This window comes from Limulus polyphemus, unplaced genomic scaffold, assembly GCF_000517525.1.
Source record: "Limulus polyphemus unplaced genomic scaffold, Limulus_polyphemus-2.1.2 Scaffold5099, whole genome shotgun sequence".
NCBI lineage: Eukaryota > Metazoa > Arthropoda > Merostomata > Xiphosura > Limulidae > Limulus > Limulus polyphemus.
The window spans coordinates 44024-67300 of NW_013670709.1; the positions used below are offsets into that span (position 1 = coordinate 44024).

General features: G+C 31.6%; 1 protein-coding gene across 1 annotated transcript in view; it reads right to left on the reverse strand.

The window, feature by feature from the left end:
- LOC106472124 (sorting nexin-7-like) overlaps positions 1-23277 on the reverse strand; it is a 34007-nt gene that overhangs the window by 8199 nt on the left and 2531 nt on the right. Inside the window, 10 exon segments of the mRNA XM_013932751.2 lie at positions 1029-1133; positions 2001-2061; positions 2063-2088; positions 4356-4424; positions 7816-7946; positions 15586-15781; positions 17762-17923; positions 18684-18794; positions 20153-20335; positions 22322-22506. Of these exon segments, the coding sequence (XP_013788205.2) occupies positions 1029-1133; positions 2001-2061; positions 2063-2088; positions 4356-4424; positions 7816-7946; positions 15586-15781; positions 17762-17923; positions 18684-18794; positions 20153-20335; positions 22322-22471 (1194 nt within the window). The 5' untranslated portion in view covers positions 22472-22506.

Sequence of the window (23277 nt, forward strand, 5' to 3'; positions counted from 1 at the left end):
GGGGGGTTTCACACCTTCCTCATGTCATCCTGTATCATTGTGTTCAGGTTGGTGCTAATTGATCAAAAAATGTGGAAACGTGTAAGGAACAGATGGCTGTAAGGTGTGAACAAACAGACACAAATTTGCTTTATATAATAATATAAATAGGTAATATTTATAGGTAATAATATATAATTTCTTACAACTTAAATCTTTCCACTGAATTCAAATTTGAAAAACAAAAAGTGGTTAAGACATATAATTAATCTTACAATAATTTTTTTCTCCACACACACGTGGTTGTCCAGCTTTTTAGTGTTTGCTCTAAGAATGTGATATGAAATATCACATGAGATTATTTTTCAAACACAAGATTCTAGCAGGTCACTTCCATCTTTTTACATTCACAATCACTTACAAATATAATTTTTCTTATATTCTGATGTTCATAAAGCTTTTTGCTGAAAAACAGAAATCACCAGTCTGGCTGGAATACAAAAACTAAAAGGTATGTTAAAATGTCATTTATAAAAAAGTCTTTGATTTCTAATTAACGTTGGAAAACAACATTCTAAAACTAGCAAGACTTGTAGATCATAGTATATAAAAAGGCTGATGATGTTTTAAAAACTTTTGTGGAAGGCTCATTTTTAGAGTTTGGTTTAAATAAAATTACTTGTAATTTTCAACACTTTTATAAAATAATTTCTAAACACATTTTGGTACTTAAAAAATATAGATTTATGCTTCTTGTAAATGTCTCAAAATTTAACAGTCGAACCATCAAATAAATCATTACACTGAGATTACCCAATATGCAACAGCATGATAATACCATAAAGCTCATACACCCAAATTTTTATATCTAGATGCAAAAACTAATAAAAATAAAAGAAAGAAGTTCAAATATGTGTAATAATTTACATAAAACCACCATACAGCTGTCAATGTTGTAACTCTTAAAAATGTATATAGTAAAAAAATACAAAACATCTGTAAGCAAGTATTTTATAATAGAATATCAATAAAATTAACATCCAACTGACCTCTTCAATAACTCTGTTTAATTTCTGTTCTTTTTCTGTTTTTATTTCTTCAGATGTTTTACCCCACAGAGTTCCAATACTGTAGCCTTGTGGCCCCGTAAGTAACTACAGTGTTGTTAAGAAAAGTCATACTGTAATTTCATGCAGCAAAACACCCTGCAATTTCAGTTTACTGTAAAGAACTAATTATACAGTTTCAAATTTAGTAATATTATGGAAGCTGTGAATATATCATATTATCAATCATACTAAAATAGAGTAAAAGTTTCTATTCATAATCATAAATATTGTTTAAAACTCATGCATAATACATAAACAAACACTTCTAACATCAGAGAAAGAAATAAGAACAGGAACCATTACAGAGTTAAGGGAAATTTCTTACTCATCAAGAATGGAAGATGACAGAATTAATGGCAGAAATTACAGCAAGAATTATGACATTAAAAAAAAAAAAAAAGAGCTTACTCACACATTTGTGCTTGTTTTTACAGTGTCAGGAAGCTTGTATTAACTTTATAGTAGTTCCAGTTCTTGTTTCTGTTTTGAGCTTTCATGCCTAGTGATATTCAAATTTTTGATCTTTCACACTTAATCATGACACTAAGATGGGTCAAAAGCTTAACTGAAGGTGCCTGGAAGTTTTTATTAACTACATGTGCGAGTTCTTGTAACAGATTATACAGTTATCATAATTATTATTTCTTTTTATAAACACTGAGTAGAAGTTAAAAAATAAATCACTTTAAACTCTTTCAACAGGGTGATTGTTTTTAATGTGCTTGCTACACTTCCTGAAGTTTTACAGAAGTTATTAATAAACACTGAGAACCAAGCCAGGGTTTGCTACTTCCTTTGGATGATTGTTTATTTTCATAAGCATTAACCTGAACTCAATACATAACCAAAACCTCCTAAACACTCTGGAAACACACTATAAACCACATTAAAGACTGTACTATGTGTATTTACTTGCTCTCTCTCCTGTCTCCTTTTCTGCAGATCTTCCAGAGTCAACTCATATTCTATCTGCAGGGCATCTCGTCGCTTTTAAAGCCTCCTGAAAAAAAAGTTTTTATCAAATACTATGACATATTTTATCTAAAAAACAGTAGGTAAAGACCTTACATTTGAGAAAAATTTATTGTAGACCAACCTAATTAACCATCACTCTTTATTACATGGAAAATTAAATTATTAACTTCTTAAAAATCAGATGTTATTCACCAGGACTTTTAATGAATACAAAAGCAAATGTTAACAAAATTGGGGCAAATATTATATTTGAATTTTGTGTTCAAATTCTAATAAAACATAAATATATATTTTTTAAATTTGTAAACTAATAGTCTGATTTTTGAGGAACTTGTTTATTGATTTTGTTGAAGGGAGAGTACTTACACCTGAACACCAACAATACTTCAACTTTGCATTAAGTACTTGGTTTTATCTGCAGAACATTTATAAGAAATTGTCTTTCATCTTATTTGGACTTTTGTATCCTATCTTAAAATATTACTGACTTCACTCAGCACCAGACTGCACCTTTCAACAGAATAACTCAAAAGAAGTTTTACAAATACCTTTTGAATGGCTCAGAATCAGTGAATCACACCTTTTATTATATGTATTTCAATGTTTTTAAAAAGCATTTTAAAATAAAAATTAGCTTAGTTCACCAAGTGATAAACAATCTACATTATTTGTAAGTAGATGGAAAACAAACCTATAACACCTTGTTTATATAAGATGTCCTTTTATGTAGCTTTTTTATAAATGAAATAATTCCTGTCATTTCAAATAATCAAAAATCGATTATTTCGATTTTTTTGGTGGTTACGAGGTCGGTCGAATTGACCAATCCCATTTTGAGATAGGGTAGAGAAAATAACATATTAACTATAAGGATTTTTTGATAAAATAACATTATCTATAAGGATTTTGTGAGAAAAAAAAAACGTTTTAAATGCATTTAAGAGGTTTTAGGGATTACACAAAGGAAATTTGATATTTTTGAGATGAAGAAAAGTATTTTTAATTTGAACATGAAAATTACTTTGGACACTGACTATTCAAAACAAATACTCAATGTATTCATGGACAAATCTTTATTTTATTAAAAATATGATTTTTTGTATGTGAAAGACTTGTAATATTAACTGAAAGACTGCCAAATTTTGTGATGATATACCCAATATATTGAGAGTTATAATTATAAAATTTATATCAAATTTAAACGAGTACAAAAGGTCACGTGACTTAATCAAATTGACTGACCCCATTTTGAAAGAGATACACCAGGTCTATAACTAGTTTCTGTCATAACATAAAGGCTGTCATCAAAATAGAATTTTGTGACACACTGTGATTCTAGTTTAATATTTTCAGATTTATGATGTTAGAATTTACAAGATAGATGTATCCAATATGTTGTTTTATCTCATTATATCAGACATATCATGAATATGAATTATACAAATATTCTATACCCTCTTCACTTACTTTTTCACATATTAACCATCATCTTTGTACAAGTCAAAAGCTGCAAATATAGGATATTAATGAAACAAGCGAGGCATTTTTGTGCAAAAATTTCAGTAAATTTTGAATAAACAACAGAAGAGCCATGTGGTAAATCAAATAATGAAGTCTCAACTTATAAGTTTTCAGAAAATAATGACAGGTGAAAATAATCATTGCTCTAAAGGAAAATATAATAAGTAGCAGTATGCAAAGATTAAGGTCAAAATTCCATTTACTGAGTGGACACCGATGTGAACCACCTACACTGAATTTAAACTAGTAGCAGCAAGGCTACTTTCTGATTTAAATCCTAAACCACTGGGTCCCCTAAGAGCGAGTTATGTGTAGTTTGTGTAAGTGTGAGGTATTTCACATCAAAATATGGTGGCTTTGTTATAAACAGAAAGTCATAATATTATTAGTAATCATTCACAAGCAAATATAAAATAGCTTTTTTATAATATAATTATTATTTGTAATAAACCTACCAAGTTTCAATTTGAAATACTTTACCACATAGTTCTATTATTGCTTGTTTTGAAGTTACAGGTATTTTTAATAAATAATAATTTCTAATAAACTTCTTGTATTTGTTATATGGCTAAACCTCTTATTTAAAATATGAAAAACATTTGATAAAAATATAGCTGAGACAAGGTGCTTGCGAATAATGACAAGTACCATTATGTAAATCTACTAAAAAGGAAGATCCATAGTTAGTCAATAATAAAAATAATTGTGCTTTGTGTTACATTGTAATATCAGTTCATTCAGATTCTTTGAAAAAAATTTTACTGTACTCACTTTTACAGCTTCTGTGTATAGTATGTTTTCATGAAGAGGCTGGGCAAACTCCAGATCATAAGCATTTGTCTTGTGGTGAAAAAAAAAAAAGAGCCAAAATAAACAATCAAATGAAACAATAATTATATGCTAACTTACAGTCAACAATCTTAAGATTAAACAAAACATTCAATTCTTAAAGTTTAATAACACATGTACAAGTTTCACTACAAATTGTTTGATATGAGCACCACAAATCAGCCTGCTCTCCTTTTAAAAGTAATATTAATCTTTTATACATTGCTCAGCATAGACAGTAAGCTAGATTTCTTTTCCTATGAATTGTGATAAAGTTAACTCTTATTTCTTTCTCATGTGAATTGTCATATTTACTTTTCCCAGTTCAACTTTTTAGAACAATTTACTCTTAACCCACTCCTATTTTGTGTGAAAATTACTGCTACTTTTTTATATTATTTACATTACCTGAAGACACTAAGGTTATCCTTATGTTTTTTCTCTCTAATGCTTATTATTCATATCTTCTCAAAAATATTCTAAAAGTATTGAGGCAACAATATTTTTCTTGAAATATATCCAACAGTGATAAGACTTCTATGCCTTACTGCTCTGTCACTCGTGAACTTTCAGATTTTCTCTCATCTCTCTTCTTTACATGGGAAGTTACTTTCATCACAATGACATGTGAAAATGAAGGCTACCTAATTAACAGCATAGTAAAATACTGTGCAGTTTATGCTTATTAAGGATCTGCACATAAAAAAATTACAAAGAAAGCTTTCTAACAACATAAATAACAAAATATTTAACCTCTCCACATGTTTCAAAGGTTATGTCATTGCATTTGTTGACTCGCATTCAAAATTTTATTGAACTACTATTATATGAATTTATGTCAATAAGTGTCATGTCAAATTGTAGATTATAATTCAAATTTTAGTATTATACATTTTTTTAATCACATGTCATGGACAGAAGTAATTGTATATGAGGAAGTATTTCCAAAAAAGGAAAGATGTGGGTGGTGCCACTGTGTTTGATTTGGTACATGAGCAATATCTCGGCAAATAGAAAAAATAGAAGGTCCTTATTTTATATTCTAGCTTGTCAATATTGGTAATTTAAGTTCCTAATTTGTAAGAAACTATCGACTTTTTATTTGGACGTCAAAAACATCTAATTTGCACTGGTACTGCATCACAACATACCATGTGACACACAAATCAATGTTCAGGTGTGTTTTTTTAATATTTACTTTTAAATTAAGAAATTCTAATCAAAAGTTCAGAATGTCCCCCTAGTGGCTTTCTCAGCCATTTTCAAGTATTATGACATCAACTTGTTCTTTCAATACAAGGCTTCAAGTTGGTAAGTTGAGTCTTTAGTCTGCTCAATTTTCATATTTTTTTAGACTAAAATACAGCTTAGTTACTAAGCTTGATAAATTATAATGGAATTCTATGGTATCGGTATAGTAATTTATGACTTTCTGGTTATTTCAAATGTATATATAAAACCTAAAAACAATTATTTTGTTTCACATCCTCCATGTGCAAAACTCTATAAGGCTTAGCAACCTACGGCAAGCAGCAAACAAGTACAAAGGTCAAGATATAATTGTTTGCTATTCTTATTTATTTATTTACTGTTCTATGTTTTAAGAAAAATAAGTTTAAGAAGTTATTTGTAAATAGTAATAACATATATACACATATAGTGTGTTATAACTTAAGTGACTCTGTTACAAAAACACTAGTCCACTAAAACACAGCCAAGACATGTCACTTTGTAAAGGTCAGTTTTATATTATTGGATACAGTAATATGAGTGCACATGCACCGCGTCATTGTAACATCTGTGATGTTAGCCAGGCATGGCTGAAAGTTCAATATAATAAAAATAATAAATATATATAAATGTACAATGTAATGACATTTAAGCTATTCAATCTAAACATTTATGTTTCTCTGTTATAATTTGTCATCATTCTAGAATAAAAAAAAGCATAATTTATATTTATTTCCTAATTCTTTATGGTGGTTATGAGATCGGTCAAATCTACTGAACCCACACAGAGATTTGATAGTGAAAATAACAGATAAAATATAAAGTGTTTTCTTAAAAAACACCATTACCTAATATCTGTTTTTTTATACATATTTTATCTCAAAGATTTCATACTCCACATAACCAATTTTAAATCCTCTGATCAGGATAGAATCATGAAATTTGGGATATGGTCTGGAGTTGTCCTGAACTTTGTGGTTCCAAAATAGTAAAGATTTTGTTTAAACCTTGCTTTGTCATTTTATACTTTATCTGAATTATGATGTTGCAGTATAATAAGTAAAATAATATATTTCATGAAATAATATGAGGTAGGCTAAGATAGATCATTTTGCAATTGATCATATCAAGTTTTGTTTTGTGACAAGGCTGCTGTTTGTTAGGCTTTGTTTATATTAGGCCTCATCAGCCTAAGTAGCTGCTTGAATGGACAAAGACAATCACCATAAAGGAATGTAAAAAATGTATATAAATAAACAAATATAAAATGCATTTAAAACTTATTAAATATACTAAATGAAAAATCTTATAATTAAAGTTTAACAAAAATTGCTTGCTTATAATTTTGGTATGGTAAAAAGTTATTTTTATTGTATGCCAGTAAGTGTAAACATAGTGAATGTGTGTGTGGTGTTTATAGGTCAAAACATATATAATATCTACAATTTTATAGAGTAAAAACTTTAATCGAATCTGTAGAAGGACATGAAAATTTGAAAGTTGTACAGCAAAAGCAAAAATTTCCAACTGTTTTTTAAAATCACTTGACTTTTCAAAGTTGCAAATTGATACAAATATAAAAGTAAGATATTTTAGTTTGCAGAAGCTACATAATCTTAAGAAATTTCACCTACTGTTTCAAATTGACACACCAGTGTTAAAAACTTTTCCTGGAAGACAATCTCTAAGCTATATACATCTTATTTATTTTTTCAATTATACACTTTTTCTAAAGAAATGAGATACACATTTTCCCAGCACTGTGGTAGATCAGGATTATGTATGTATTTTATTTATATACAATTGCAAAATTAAAATTTAATCTGTAACAGTCTAAAATGAGCATGATCCTACAGCCAGGGTTCAACAACAACAAACAATATATTCAACAACAACAACACTTACCAAAACATAGTTAATAAACAAGTGCCTGGCCAGGACTGGTGTCAGTTTCCTCATACACACATATTTATTCAAAATACAAATGATTAGCTGGATGGTAAGTTAGCATTTATTGCAACTAAAAATTCATAGATAAATTAAATGATAGAAGGAAATAATAAATGAACAATAAACACAACCATAATCATAAAAAAAAAATAATTTTTCATCTCACAAATCCACACTGATAAGGATGATGTCTTCATGTACTACAAAAATATATTGTACTTACTACTCTTTTTTGAGCTTCAGCACAGTCTTCAACTGCAGTAGCTATGGTATCCAGTGCCCCACTAAGTTGATGTTCAGAGTTCGACCATAGGGTAAAAATAGGATGGAATTCATGGAGTTCATTAACGTACTCTACAGTGAAGTAATATACTTTGTTATTATTGATGTCCTTTATGTTAATCAGCTTTAAGAGAATATTCACTAAACAAAATTGTAAACATAAGTGGTTAATGGTTCTTCATGTTTCAATAATGCTTATCACTGCAGGTGCTTATCTTTAACCCAATAATTCAGCAAATTGATAGAGTAGTAACTGAAATTAATAAGTATAGATTGTAAATGATTCTTTGAGCTTCAATAATGCTTATCACTCTTATCTGCTTATCACTTATCTTTACCAATAATTTGACAAAACAACTGATTTTCACTGCTCAAACACAACTTCAAAATATTGTGTAGAATGTTATGAAATGAATCTTTTGTGAAACTGAAATACTTAAAACACACAGTGCATCACTGTTATATCATGGGCTAAAAAAAGATTATATTTATTACAAACAAGCTCAATAGCTGTCATATGATGGGAAATAATGATTAATTTTCTTTTCAAATTATATCTAAATAAACATTATATGAACATATTTTCTAAAAATTAAGTATAATCTAGTAACAATATATGTATGGAGAATGACCATCCCATTTGTAGTATTTCATGAAAACAACATTTTTTATATGTACATTTATTCATCTCCTTTAAATATTCCTTTATTAGCATTTTGACTTCTGTATATTTTTAAGTTATGTTTAAATGTTCTTCTTGATAAATCCTTATAGATTGAAGCATGCAAAAAAGTGATTCACAAATACATATTCCTACTTACTGTCTTCCTGTTTTTGCCTTTGTTAGCCTGCTGAGCTGAAAAAGCATGCTTTCATTTGGGAATTTTCAAAATTTAGAAGTGCTGCAGCTAAAACATGAAAGGTATTACAGAGTTTCAGCCTAGGGTTCCAACTGGACAAAATTTGGTGGTGATGTGTCAATTTGTATCCTTCGAAACCAAGCAAATGTAATAGGGAATTTCAACCAATGGTTATAATTTTTGTATGCCAGCAATACCAAGCATGGGGCACTCATATACCCAATTTGATTTTATTACTCATCACAATCTCTACCAACCTACTCTTAAATGTAATTATATACTCAAAGTAGCACATCATCCTTTTTATATATATATATATATGGGTGGAAAAATATTTAAAAGACAAAGTTGCAGCAGAAAGCGACATAGTTTTGTGCAAGTTGTGTGTCAATCGGTACTGCAACGGCCGAGATATCACTGTAACAGATGGAGGGCTTTTAGTCTTTATATTGAGATAAAGCTATCTATAAAATTAAATATGATGGTAAAAAGAAAGTATATATATATATATTTGTTAGATATACACAACTATTCATTTTAAGTTCCATACAAGAGTATTATTTAGCTTATATTGTGTGAGCATCAAAGCAAGTTATTTTTAGAAGTGATAGTTATGGCAAGTTTGCTCACGCAACTGTTTATGAATCATTTGTTGCGTAGTTCCATTGTTGTGAATTGACATCATGTTACTCAAACCTTTTGAATCTTTCTCATTGCTTTAAGTGAGTATTGTTACATCATAATATCTTGTAGTTTGTAGAAAGTTCTAGGCCTCAGTCAAGCAATATATATATAGACACACACACATATATATAAGCAACCAAGTTAGTACAAGAAGTTAGTGAAAGTAAAAGTGAAACAGTGAAGTTAGACTGCATGCAAATTTGCCGTAATGGGTGATTTCTAAAGTGAGTTTCACAGCTTTTATTTAAATAAGGGAGATAGAAGAGATTAATTTGTCTTGTCAAAAAGTGTTCTAAAGTAATTGAACCTGCCTGTGTGGACTTTGATGAAACGGAGATAATTATTTAAAGCTCTGGACACAACTGTAGTAAACAGCAGTTACAGTGATGATTGTAAAGTGAGTATCACAGCCTTGTATTGTAAAAACAGAGTAGAGGAGTGTAATTTGTCATCAAAGGGTGTTCAAAAGTAATTGAACCCATCCAGGTAGACTTTGATGAAAAAAAAAAGAATTATTTAAAGCTCTGGATACAACTGTGATAATTAATGGTGTAACAAATTTTTGTACATACGTTTGACTTGTTTTGAATATATTATTTTAAAACAACTGGATTGTGTGTTGTCTGTTTATTGTTGAAATTTATCACCAACAAGTCACAGACACCTATTGTAATGAATCCTGCCCACACATAAATAAAAACCTTAAAATATTTAAATTTAATTTCCTTTTTCTAAAATTCAAACCAGTCAGCCTTGCATACCAAACAGGTGTGATTTATATACCTCACATTATAATTTTTTTTACTATGGTAAAATCTTGTTTTCTCTACTTAAGAGTTAAGTATTTTATTAAATATTTTTTTTAACGAGAAATGGAAGTTAGCAACATAATTACTGTCAGCACATACGAGATATCCACTAAAGTAACTTGTAAAAGCAAATTATGCAGGAAGGTATTTTTTGGCCATTTTATCCATAAGTACAAACATTTAGTTTATTGCCTTAACTCAATTTTACTTACTTTTCTTTTATTTTTTATCTAATGTTTAAAAGTTAACATTTTCCTTCATTGAGAATGTATTTTCAATGGATACTCACCTCTACACACAGAAAACTATTTTCCTCTTGAGATTGTGCTATCTGCCTGAGAGACTTGCATGTCACCAGCCTTGTGAAAACCCCTCCCACCTGAAATTTACGTGAATGACGAGATATTGTGCTCCTGCATAATAACGTTAATGCAACACACCTCCTTGCACAAAAGCTCCCTCTACTTTCAAGTGCAAATTACTTCATTCTTTGATGAAGCCACATAGAAAGGTGTACCAGGAAAGTGGGAAGGATGAGTTGGAACATGTATGGAGGTGATTATCTATCAAACACATTTTCAATGGAGGAAATGTTAACTTCTGATACAATCACTCACCCTTATATACAGAAAGATAGAAAGCCCATGTTGAAATGGTGGAAGGAATGGTACGAAATTTACCTAGATGAGCTCCCTTCAGCAAGTGGCTGAAGGAAGCCCATGGGGAGTGACACTGTATAATAGATGCCTCATAGGGGCACATCCGAGGAAGTCTGCATTTCATCCAGGGTATACTTTTTGCCTGTGAGCAGGGCTAGAAGGAACAAAAGGCCTGTAAGGTGTCACAAGGACAAGTAAAATAAGCATGTGACCATCCGAGTACTCATACACAACACACCGATGGCCGATAAGTGTAGTGAGGTTTGGGCTCGTTCAGACTGTACTGAGGGTGCACATCTCCTCAACCATCAGTCTCTATGGGTCAAAAACAGCTGTGGGAGAAGGAGCAGTTGTGGTAAGTTCCACGTACAGTTCTACTGTCAGATACTATGAGCCCCTCACCAGTCATGGAAGGAGGGCACCATATACATATATTTTTTTAGTGGATACAAGTAATATGGATACTTATATAAACACAACTCAACCATCAGAAACTATGAGCCCCTTGCTTCCTGTAGGAGTATGGTATGTGAATCGATACATCACTGTTGGACATGAAATAATATCATCTACTCTGGCATCAGGCCATCGCAGGATAGAAAGTATCACAAAGACAGACAAATATATAAGCATGAAAGAGCGATATGTGTACAAATTCCACTTGGAGATTGTGATGTATCTATATGCAATACACTCCAGAAACACCCCTGTCCCACTTCACACCATAGACAGACCCCCTCATTTTAGCCCCCAGCATCTAAGAACCAAACAGTGAGGATTTTTCATTGTCCACCACCCTAACAACTGGGAGCTGGTAAGTGGTAAGGGTCGACCGTGCTCCACTTGCATAGTGGAGACCCAGAGAATGTGCCCAGATCCACACTGGACACCTGCCAGAAAGGTTTTTTTTTACTGGAGACAGTGCAATGGGTGACTGCAAAATTATTTTTTGAAAAACCAGCAAGCATAAGCCAGAGAAGTGGGTAGTTGCACAACTCTGGTGCTGTATTTACCATGATAGTCCAAGAAATGGGTACAGTCTGGATTAAGTTATTGAAAATATTATTGTATTACCACAAGTAGAACTCCACTGGTCTCATGGAACACCCCCATCTTACAAATGATTGGGCAAGGGCAGATGGTCCGAGTGCTTTCCATTATCCTGGCCAGATGCAGATTTCAGGTAAGTTTACCTTAGGAAGTAACACTAACCACCTAGTGGGATCCAAAAACAAAGAAAGGTGAGGAGGGAATATGTAAACAATGACAATCACCCATGAAAGGGTTAGAGTCGATTGAAGAATGGCAATCAGTGGAAGTCTGTATCCTTCTGGAGATGAAACAGTCAGACGGTGAAGGTAGTGGGCAATGAAAGTGTGTGAGGTAGTCCATGTGTCAGCCCGGAGAATCTCTTCCAGTGGATGATGATAGTGAGCAGCCAGAGAATGAGTCAGGTACCAAATGTGTTGAGAGGAGACTCAAAATAGTCTATGATTATCTATCCCCAAAGAAAAATAAACAATCTGTATGAGTTGGCAGATCTATCTGGTAAGGGTTGAGGGAGAGAGGTCTCAAGTGGAGGAGGGGTCCCAAGGAATAAATAGACAGAGATAGGAATTTTTGATGAAAGAAGTACAGGAGAGATAACAACAAACAGCCCATACAGGGCACAGAAGTCTGTCCAGATCTGAACAATGATAGAGGGAAGGTAGATAGGAGAAAATGTAGGACCACCTTGCCTAGCAGCCAAAGTTTTAGGCAGAAAGGAACAATTTGAATAGAGAAAAATGTAGAAGTGGCGGAAAAGAGTATGGGAGGAATCAATGGTATAAACAGTGGAATGATGATGACCATATGCAAGAAGGAGAAGGAAAGAAGTTTTGAGAGAGAGAGAGAGATGATAGAGAGAGCAAATGGCAAGAGGTTCAAAAGGGGCCAAAGTGAGGGTGTGAAGAACAACATTGAAGTCCTATTCTGGTAATGGAGTGGGAATAAAAGTTCTGTGCAGGAGGAAGGAGTGTAAGAAAATAGCAAGGACAGGGGAGGGAAAAAAACCTTGTAGAAAAAGGAGAGGTGAAAGGTAGTAGAAAAGGAAGCTCAATACCACACAATAACAGAAATAGACAAGCCGCAATCAAATACCTAAGTGAAGAAAGAGGTGAGGTAACCTAAAGTAGGATAGTAAGGGGTGGGTGGGAAATTTCAGAGCAGAGACCAACAGTGATAAACTCACCATTTCCATTAGTAAACCACAGTGGTTGAAAAATGCTGCATAACTGGAAAGTCTGACTCTGAGGGCAATGAACTGGATAAATCCCAAATGAAGATGGAGAGATGCCACTTTGTGATAAAAAAAAGAGGTGTGTAAGGCTGAAAAAGAAGGAATGGAATGTCAGGAAGAGTAAGAGGGAGGTTTGGTCAAGAGAAGATATAGAAGAGGAAATCAAGGTTGGGCAGGCCAGAAATGAGCAACTGACAGAACATGGCACTTGGTGTTCCAAATTAGAGCTAGTAACTGGTCAAGGAGGCAAAGTGGGTGGCTTCATGAAGAAGGGAAGTTTGATCTGAGGATTCTTTCTAGGAATGGGCAAGAAGAAGAGGTGAGAATAATAACCCAGAGAAGGGTTTAGAACTCACTCTAAAGCTTGTTTTTCCAAGAGGTTTGAAACTACCCTTTCCAGACAATGAAGGTATGCTGGGTCTGAGGAGTGAAGAAAAGACAGGGGTTCAGAGATAAGAGGAGGTGGGGAAAAAAGTGAAGGGAGAGACCATGGGTGAGAATTTGAATGCCCCATCTGTCTACAGCAAAAAAAAGAGTCCACAAGTGAGCAAATCAGGACAGACAGGCTCTTATGTGGCCCGAACCAACCTGGTGGTCACTGACAGTTAGACACAACAGGTGGAAGGAGAATGGGAGAAAGTAGAAGGTCAGGATACCTGAAGAGAATGGGGAAAAGGATATCAGAAACATGTAAAGAGGAGTAAGAGTGGAACAAATGTGAGACTAAAAAAAGAACAGCATCAGCTCATGATTCCAAGGAGGATGCTCAAACCATCCTTTTCTCTTCCCTTGCACATTTGTCTTTCTCTTTTCACTTGGTTCCTTTGTTGTTGGGACCTCTTGGGTACAGATTCCCTACTCTCCCATGTCCATCTCCCCACCTTTTTCCTCCATGATCTCTGTCAGGAGGTTTTTTGGTGGGGTCCCTGATGCTGTAAACTCATCAGAAGAACAGTGGAGAGAGAAGAGGTAATGAAGGACAGTAATAAGGAAGACATGAAGACTGGGAAAATTGGGCACTGAATAGGGAAACAGCTGACAAAGATTCTGCTCCTCAAACCAGCAAAAGAGACTAAGGACTGCAAGCTGAGGAAAGGGAGAGTAATTGTAAACAAATAGGTAGAAATCAGGTAGGCAAAGAGGAAATGGGGTAATACCGCAGGAACAAAGTTGTTCGAAAAAGGAGGTGGCATGAATGGAAATATCCGGAGAGGGAGGAAAAAAACATGAGGGGAAGGTTGTATAAGAGCATATGGGAAACATCATAAGTAATGGGGGAAAGGGAAAGATTGGTACATATCTGGGTGATATGGTCTCAAAACCTGAAGACGACTGACTTGTTTTTCAGAAGGTATAGAGGTACAAAAGGCAAGGCCAGGTGATGGGAAAAGTCACCCAATTTCATCATTCGCAACTTTTGCCTCAAAATCCTGGGAAGGAAAATGTGTGGCAGGTGTGGAACTTCTTGGATCCAAGCAGCAATATGGACCCGATCACACACTGGATGATGGCTGTCACATTATCAACAGACAAAACACTTCCGAAATTGTTTTGAAATTAGTCATTGTGAGAGTTATTGTCACTCACATTAGGTGAAGAAGAGTTCACATTGAATTGTGAATTCATACTGTAGAAAAAATTAAAGACACAAAGCTATACAAGTGAAAAAGTTTAACAAACCTCAGCAATGAAAAACACGTCTGAACATGACCATGCTAAGAAAAAGAATGATGTAATTCAAACTCAGATGTAGAGGAAGCTTGTGTGCAAGGAGGTGTGTTACACTCCTAATGGTTGATGGTTTTGCTGTACGATATGTCATCATGCAGTAGTGCAATTTTATGTCATTCATGTGAATTTTAGGTGGGAGTTTTCACAAGGATGGTGGCATGCAAATCTCTCAGGCAGAGTGCGATCTCAAAAGAAAAATAATTTTTTTGTATGGAGGTGAGTGATCGTATTGGAACTAATAACTTACTTGCTTGCAAATATAACAGGATTTATGTTTTAGCAAAAATATAACTTATAAATGTTGGAAAGGTTTTGAAGATTTGGATATTTAACAACCTTATGAAGTGAAACAAGAATGTTATGTTTAGCTATAACGATTTCATTCATCATACCATATTTTAATCAACTAAAAATATCAATATACCATAATCATACTTTTTTTTGGTTGTATTAATAACAGCATTTTATTGTACATGTACAACCACTGGAATCACCATAGGTGAACAAAGCTGATTTAGTGTTAACCCTAGTTTATAAAACAACCATTCTCTAACATAAATATTACAGCAAAGATAAACAATATGTATTTTATTTATAAATATAGAAAAGTTCTTAATTTCAGTTTTGGGTTCCATGATGTTGGTTAAGCTTTTATTGTACAAAAAGTTATTGTCATTCACAACTTACCCAACTGTTCTCTTTGTATTCTCTGACCAATTCTCTCTAAATTCCCTAGTTTTTCACTTAATTTTTGTGTATATTCATTCAGTGATTCAAATTCTTCACATCGGCTTTTCATCAAGTATGTTGTGGCCAAGTTGTGGAAGGTCCCACTCACTCTACCCATCAGACCAACATTTTGCTTCTTCTGAGCAGCAAATTCCTGATTACATTACATGTTCATTAGATTAAGTGAGATTACACTAAAAACCTAAGTCCATGAAAAATAAAAAGATTTATCTCAAGGAAAGTAGTCTGTGAAATGAAAGCAAAACACTATTTGTGGACAGAAAGGAATTGTCTGAAAATGACATTGAGGGAACACGAGTACTTTTTGTGAGTCTGAAGTAGGCTTCTGAAATGTCATTAGCATTACATATTTCCACAGTTACTATCCATACTAATGATAGGTGATAATAATAATTATAACTGTTGCTTGATATTAATGTCATTTCATTATCACATCTAACGTAATAATTCAAAACGTTAGCAATGGTGGGAATGGATGTTGGTACAACTTTTAGAATTTGTAATTTTACATATGCAAAAGCATTTAAAAGTTGTATTAAGGAAAAATCTAAGAAGATAGTGCATTTAGTTTATATTTAAGTCATTTTGCACTTTGGTTGTAAACAATTGTGATTGTGGGTGACAAACAACTAACATTAATAAAAGATTCAATGCATTATCAGTATTTGTATTATTTCTAAAGAAAATGGAAACTTTTGCTTATTAAATTATACCGTAAAGAAGAAATAAAGACATAAGGATGGCAAATCCATTGTTTGTGCTTACACACAAGACTTAAGATATTACTGCACAAAAATGCTGCTGAACTAAGGATGTGATGATACAAATTTGTTTCAGATCAATGAATCATTACTTATGTTTAAAGTTCCACTTAACAGTCTAACAATAACATCTTTTAATGGCTTAGCAAAACCCCACTGTAAGCATCCTTTTGAATTTAAATATATTTGCGGGTCTAAAAGAAAAGAAAATTCAAAGAATCAACACACTCAAATTTTGCTGTAATGTGCAAATTTAAATAGGTTTTTCAAATTATTCCAAGTCACCCCTGTAAATATAACTTTCATCTATATTTTTTTTTTTATCAAGTTTTAACTATACTTATTTTATATTTGTGACAACTTTTAACTTAATGACAAGCTTTAAAAGTAAATTTATTGCTTATCATTGTTTATTATTACAGTAAAATACTGATTTTACATGTAAGTATTCTAAAACATCAATTGTGCAATATTTCTTAGCTAAACTGTGAATGCAGCAATTCATTCAGTTTTATTTAAATTTTTACTAAATCTCTTTCCAGTACTGAGCTGAGGACATTTAGTACACACAGTAAACCAAGTGGTGGGCATGTTAATGAATAACATCATTGTTTTGGTTCATAAATTTAAAAAATAAAAAGATTACAACAGTTATTAGTTAAGGTTAGAAAATGATTCAGTTTAATATTGGCTAAAAAATGTGAGATTATGAGCATTTTTTGACATTTTTATACTGTATTCAAAGGTAGGAGTAAATAATTTTATATTCAAAAATTAATGATTATTGTAAGTGCCAATATAATGCCAAATGCTAATCAATATACAATGTTCTTCAAGAAAGCATGTTTCTTTTTCACCATCACCAAGCAAATCAAAAACTTAAACTCAAAAATGTAATTTGAAAGGCACAAACAATTCTTTCTATTTTCATAGACAGAACAGATTTATTAAACTAATCTTAATTATGATCGACAGAATTAGACAATTTTCATTTCCTTTTCTGCATATTCCATTATAAAGCTAGAGATATACTTATCAACAAGTCTGAGAGATGTAAACTAATGTGGAACAAGTCAGTTTAGAAACTTCACTATGAGAACTGCTGCTGCTACTGTTCATGTATGGACTAAAAAAATGTATGGGTCTCCATATTTGATATAATAACATCTATCAAAAGTATAAGTTGAACCAATTGCTATGGCTACTGATAAGCTATAAACCTTTTTGAAAATAATCTTTGTATGTTAATTATTAATTGTTAAAAAAAATTTTTGTCTTCTAAATTTTCTAGAAATCAAATTATTTCACTTGAAAAGGTTCTTGTGTAACATACATGTAAATAATATACTAACCCAAACTTTAAATGTCAAGAAAACTTTCAGATTTTCACTGTGGGATAACAAAGAATGATCTGCTACACGATTTAGAAATTTGTTCAAGCCCACCATCCGAGTTTTAAGGAATTCACTGTTAAATCTTTGAAAACGCTGCATACTGTGTTTTTCTGGCAGCGGCTAAAACATAAAAACAAAACAAAATTTTTATGACAAATTAACAATAAAATTTCAATCAGCATATAATGGCATAACAAATTTAATTAGTAGTAAACACATTTATTTTAGTCTCTTAAAAATAATTTATAAACATTCACAGTGATATGAATTGAAGTTTTTAAATTTTAACAAACCATATATCAAAATGTGTTTCTTCTTTAAATGTTGCAGTATGATATCCAATTTATCACAAATTTCATGAACATAAGTTATTCTTGTTAGAGATATCAAATATTTAAATAAATATGAGTTACTTCTAACTGAAGCTTAAGTGGATATACAATTGCATGAAACTCCTTCAAAATAAAAATCAATGACAAACATCTATAATTTAACTTAATGACTTTTGCTTTCAATTTTTCATGAAGACAAATAAATGTTCTCACATTTGCAAATAGCTGCTTGGTCAAAAAAAAGTTTTTAATAGAAATAAATTGGCTTGACTGATTACTCAAGCAATTTTCTTTTTATAGGCCACAATGGATTTGAATTTTTTTGGGGGGACAGTACTACACTTATTTAGCCTTCTACTTACTAACAGCATTCTCACATTTTTCTATCCAGGTATTTTTGAAAAATCTATGCAACTTAAAGTTCAGTTGCAACTTGAACACTCAAATGAAAAGGATGTACTCAGATTTGTAATTATGTACTTAGGCAAAACAAAAAATCAAGAATTAATTGATCAAGATTTAAGTGTTAACAGTCAGCTCATACATACAGGAATGATGGAGCTTGGATATTCTTCTTCTAACTTTTCCCTGAGCCAAATGAAGTCATTATAACGCCTTCTTACACTGTACTCGCAGTCATCAAAGTCACTACGTGTTGTCTGTATAATAAGTATGTAATCTTCAAACAATTATCAATAGATAACAAATTAACACCTTTTGTCAAGTTTCTGCAAAAAAAAAGCAATTATTGTAGCAAGAAAATAAAACTTCACTCTTTTAACTATTTCATTGGAAGGAAAACTATATTAAGTAACAGGCATTTATTTTTCTATAATTATCGTGGTTCATACTGAATTGCTCAGATCCATTTCAAGGACTTTCTAAGCACTTTTTGGAAGCTAAAATTTACATCAAAATCAATCATATTTCACTGAAATTTTATAAAATTCCTATTTATTTGTTCAACATATGAATGTAGACTAAAAAGAAAAGAATGACTATTTATTGTGTTCAACTCTGCAATATACCTTAAAGTTAAATATATCGATATATTCTGCTATTATAATATTTTCAAGTACTTTTGCAAAAAATGTCCCTGAATTATATTATTAGTTAAATGGTTTACTTTCCACTTCCTGAATAACCTACTGACTTGTTTAAATATGTAAAAAACTACTGATTAATTTTGGTACTCACTTTATAATTTTTGGCCTAACCTAAATTTCATGCGGTACGGCCAAAAATTTCAATAATGATAACAGCGAACAATATATAAAGAAATAAATTTTATTCTCTATGAATATTACAGAGGGTCAATCACACTCTGTAAAACAATTTATGGGTGACATGATTAGTACCTAGTGTATGTGGTTCTTAGGGAAGTCCCAACCTTTTGATAGTGTAATCCTGCTACAGGTAGATTAATTCACACAATGTAATTATTAAATGATGTAGAACCTATGGATACAACATTTCATAGAAGGGAATATCCAATATTCTTTGTAGGAGAGGGAAAACTTGCACAGCAGAGCATTTAGTATAGCACTGGGTTCCCAAACTACAATTCAATTTAGAGCAATGCCCTCACACTAAAGGCTAAAATTTTAGAAAAGGACATAACAAGTAGAGTAAGATAGACTCATGGTACTATTAACTCATTAAAAACTATCCCCCCTTCGATATTTCATTTGCCTCTCCAAGTTCTTACCTTGGTTGTTATTCTAAAAGTAACATAGCTATCTAAAGTAGTGGAATGTTTCTCAGGATTATCAACTCGAGTAGAGTAAGATAGACTCATGGTACTATTAACTCATTAAAAACTATCCCCCCTTTGATACTTCATTTGCCTCTCCAAGTTCTTACCTTGGTTGTTATTCTAAAAGTAACATAGCTATCTAAAGTAGTGGAATGTTTCTCAGGATTATCAACTCGAGTAGAGTAAGATAGACTCATGGTACTATTAACTCATTAAAAACTATCCCCCGTCGATACTTCATTTGCCTCTCCAAGTTCTTACCTTGGTTGTTATTCTAAAAGTAACATAGCTATCTAAAGTACTGGAATGTTTCTCAGGATTATCAACTCGAACAATCAGATCACGTGTGCACAAGCCAAATTCATCATCACCAAGAGACAATGAGCCCATGAGTGAGGAGTCAGGGGTTATAACACTTCCTTCAGATGGACTTACATCTTGAAACTGCAAGAAATAAGAATTAAAGGGTTTCTTAAATTTCATTGAATAACTTAAATGCTTAATAACTTAAATTCTTAAAAAATTTAACTTTCTCTTTTACAAAAACGAAATATGCACCAAGTTCTTTTTAATTGCTATCCAAACAATTAAACATAGAATACTGTATATGCATATAACAATTTATACAACTGTAGGTATATAGACACAAAAAAAGAAATAAAACAAACTTAATGCTAAGCAATACAAGTGTATCTCTAAATTATACGAGAACTACGAACAGAAAAAAAACAACAACAACAAAAAACATTTCATACTTCTAAGATTTAAGACATTTCTGTCCAGGTATCATATCTGTAAACAAGGTTTGAAATTAATTATCAGAAAGTGCTGGCCAATTTTGAGTGAATAACAGCACGTAGTTTTCACAAGAATTTATGTGTCTAAAGTGGCTAACTTCTGTTTGCTTCCCTTGTTGGGTTTAAAAATTTAATGATATAAGTTGCCTTTAGTAATTACAAGAATCTTGATCTCAGAAATTGAATTATTTATATGAACGAGGTTGTGTTATTTTACAAAGTGTTACTCATACGTATTGGTGATTCTAGATTTCATTATGAACAAGGTTGTGTTATTTTACAAAGTGTTACTCATATGTATTGGTGGTTCTAGATTTCATTATGACACAAACATGTTCTATGACACACAATGTAAAAGATAACATATTCGCCCAACTTAAATTTGGAAGCAACTACTGGATTCTGTTTTTCTTGTAACCATTTTGAATATGTATTCTGTACATTTCATATTATTATGGTGCTTAGAAGGGCTAAGAGAGAGAGAGCTTATGACCACTACAAAATTTAGGAGCTATATTTGTATATTTTCCCTCATTTCCAAGTTATTCCTGAATAGTTATTTGCTGTATCAAACTTGTTTACTTTCATATCTTCCTTATGTATTCTTCATTAGTATCAGTTCTTGAATACAGTGTACAATGATGGAAAAGGTCATTAGTTACTTTTAGATATTGTAGAAATGCATCTCTTTGAGCCATTCATAAATGAGAAAACACCAAAAACACACAACAGAACAGTACAATGCTTTGTACTGTCAGTTATCGTTTGTGTTTTAGTAAAATGCTCCTGAAAAATCTGTAAAGTAAAATGTTGAAAGTTCAATTAAAGAAAAAAATAGCAAATTTGGTGTTATAAGGTCATTTATTGCTCTTATTAAAGTTGATTACATTGTTAGAAGTAAAGTAAGACTGTGTGGTGCCTTAGCTAAGTTCCCAATTTCTTATTATTAATTGAAACTGTAATACAATTGTATTCATTTTCAAGTTCCTGATTTCATTCTGATTATTAATGTCAAGCTTTTGTATGTTTCGATCTTGATTTACATACATTATTTAATTTTTAAACTTTAAAATTATTATTATTACCACACATTTCTTTTTCCTATTCATTTCCATTTCAGCAAATGGTGTTCTTCCTCAGCATAGTTTTGTAATTCTTTGGTTAAGAGATTAGACAGGATATACTATGAAGCAGTAAGGTAAGCAAAGGAAATTTAACAAGAGTGATAACAAATTTATCTATATTTTAACTTGTTAATCTGTATCAAGAGAGCATAATGTCACCTCCATGAAAATTATGTTTCTTCCATGTATTAAGAAATCTAAATACTCTACTTGTGTACAAAAAAGTTGTAGTTGATTTTGATTACTATGATATTTACAAAATAGTATAAAAATAGATATTAAGAAGTGTTTATATTTCCTACCTTAAAGTTTATTTACTTGTATTTCTACTCCTGAAATTATCCCCATATTTAAGATGACCCAACTACGTAAGAAAAATATATAACCAATTCAAAAATTAACCTGTTTGCTCATGAAGATATCAACAAGTTTTTATTAATAGAATAATATAAATTGATATGAGTACACTGTTTTAATTCAAATGATGATATCATATACAATCAACCTACCTCAGATGAATTCCTTTCGTTCCCAGAATTCAAACTTAAAGGGTCAATGAATCTTTTTGAATCTCTGCTAAAAGTAGAACTTGAAAGCCTGTCAGCTTCTTGCTGGGAATATTCTCCACTTTCTCTATCATTTTCTGATGACTTTTCCATAGTTAAAATAAACTTGAAGTCTTCTTTATCATGACCTATCAAACAAAATAATAATGCATTACCAATTATATAAGGGGAAAAAACATCAAAAAACTTATAGATTATCAACTTCATAATATTCATACTGCACTCACTAAGAAACCATAAAAAACAATATTTTTCATATATTTAACAAAATACACACAATACAAAATTTATAGTTATAAGTTAAATATTACCTCATATTAAGATATCTCAAATGTGCTAAAAATAAATAAAAATTACAATTTCTTCAAGCCTCCATACAAGTGTCATAAATAAAAATACATATCAGTATATTATATTCCTTCACGCACATTGTGTATTTCACTTGCATATACTACAATCATTATGCATACATAATGATTATATGTAACACAATAATTAGAGATGTACAACCCAATCATCACTCAAAAGCCTTAGCTACTTCCGTGACATTAACTGATTTAATAAAAATTTCAGTTAGTCAATTATTTTATATGACATTAACTTGTGTAACTGATGTTTGTCAAGCTTACTCCCCAGCTGTAGTCTTCAACATAACACCTCAACTCTACTAAGTATATTGGAGTATAATAAATTGAATATTATGCTTATTAGCCATTTATGGTAATGCCACAATGGTATACTTAGAATCAGACATCTCACCTCTATCACCTTGAACTTAACCTGTAGGTCTAAAAGCCTATTTAAAAATAAATGGGTGATACTTTTGAATTCCATTATATATATTGGAATTCAAAAGTTTCACCCATTTATATATATATATATATATATATATACATATA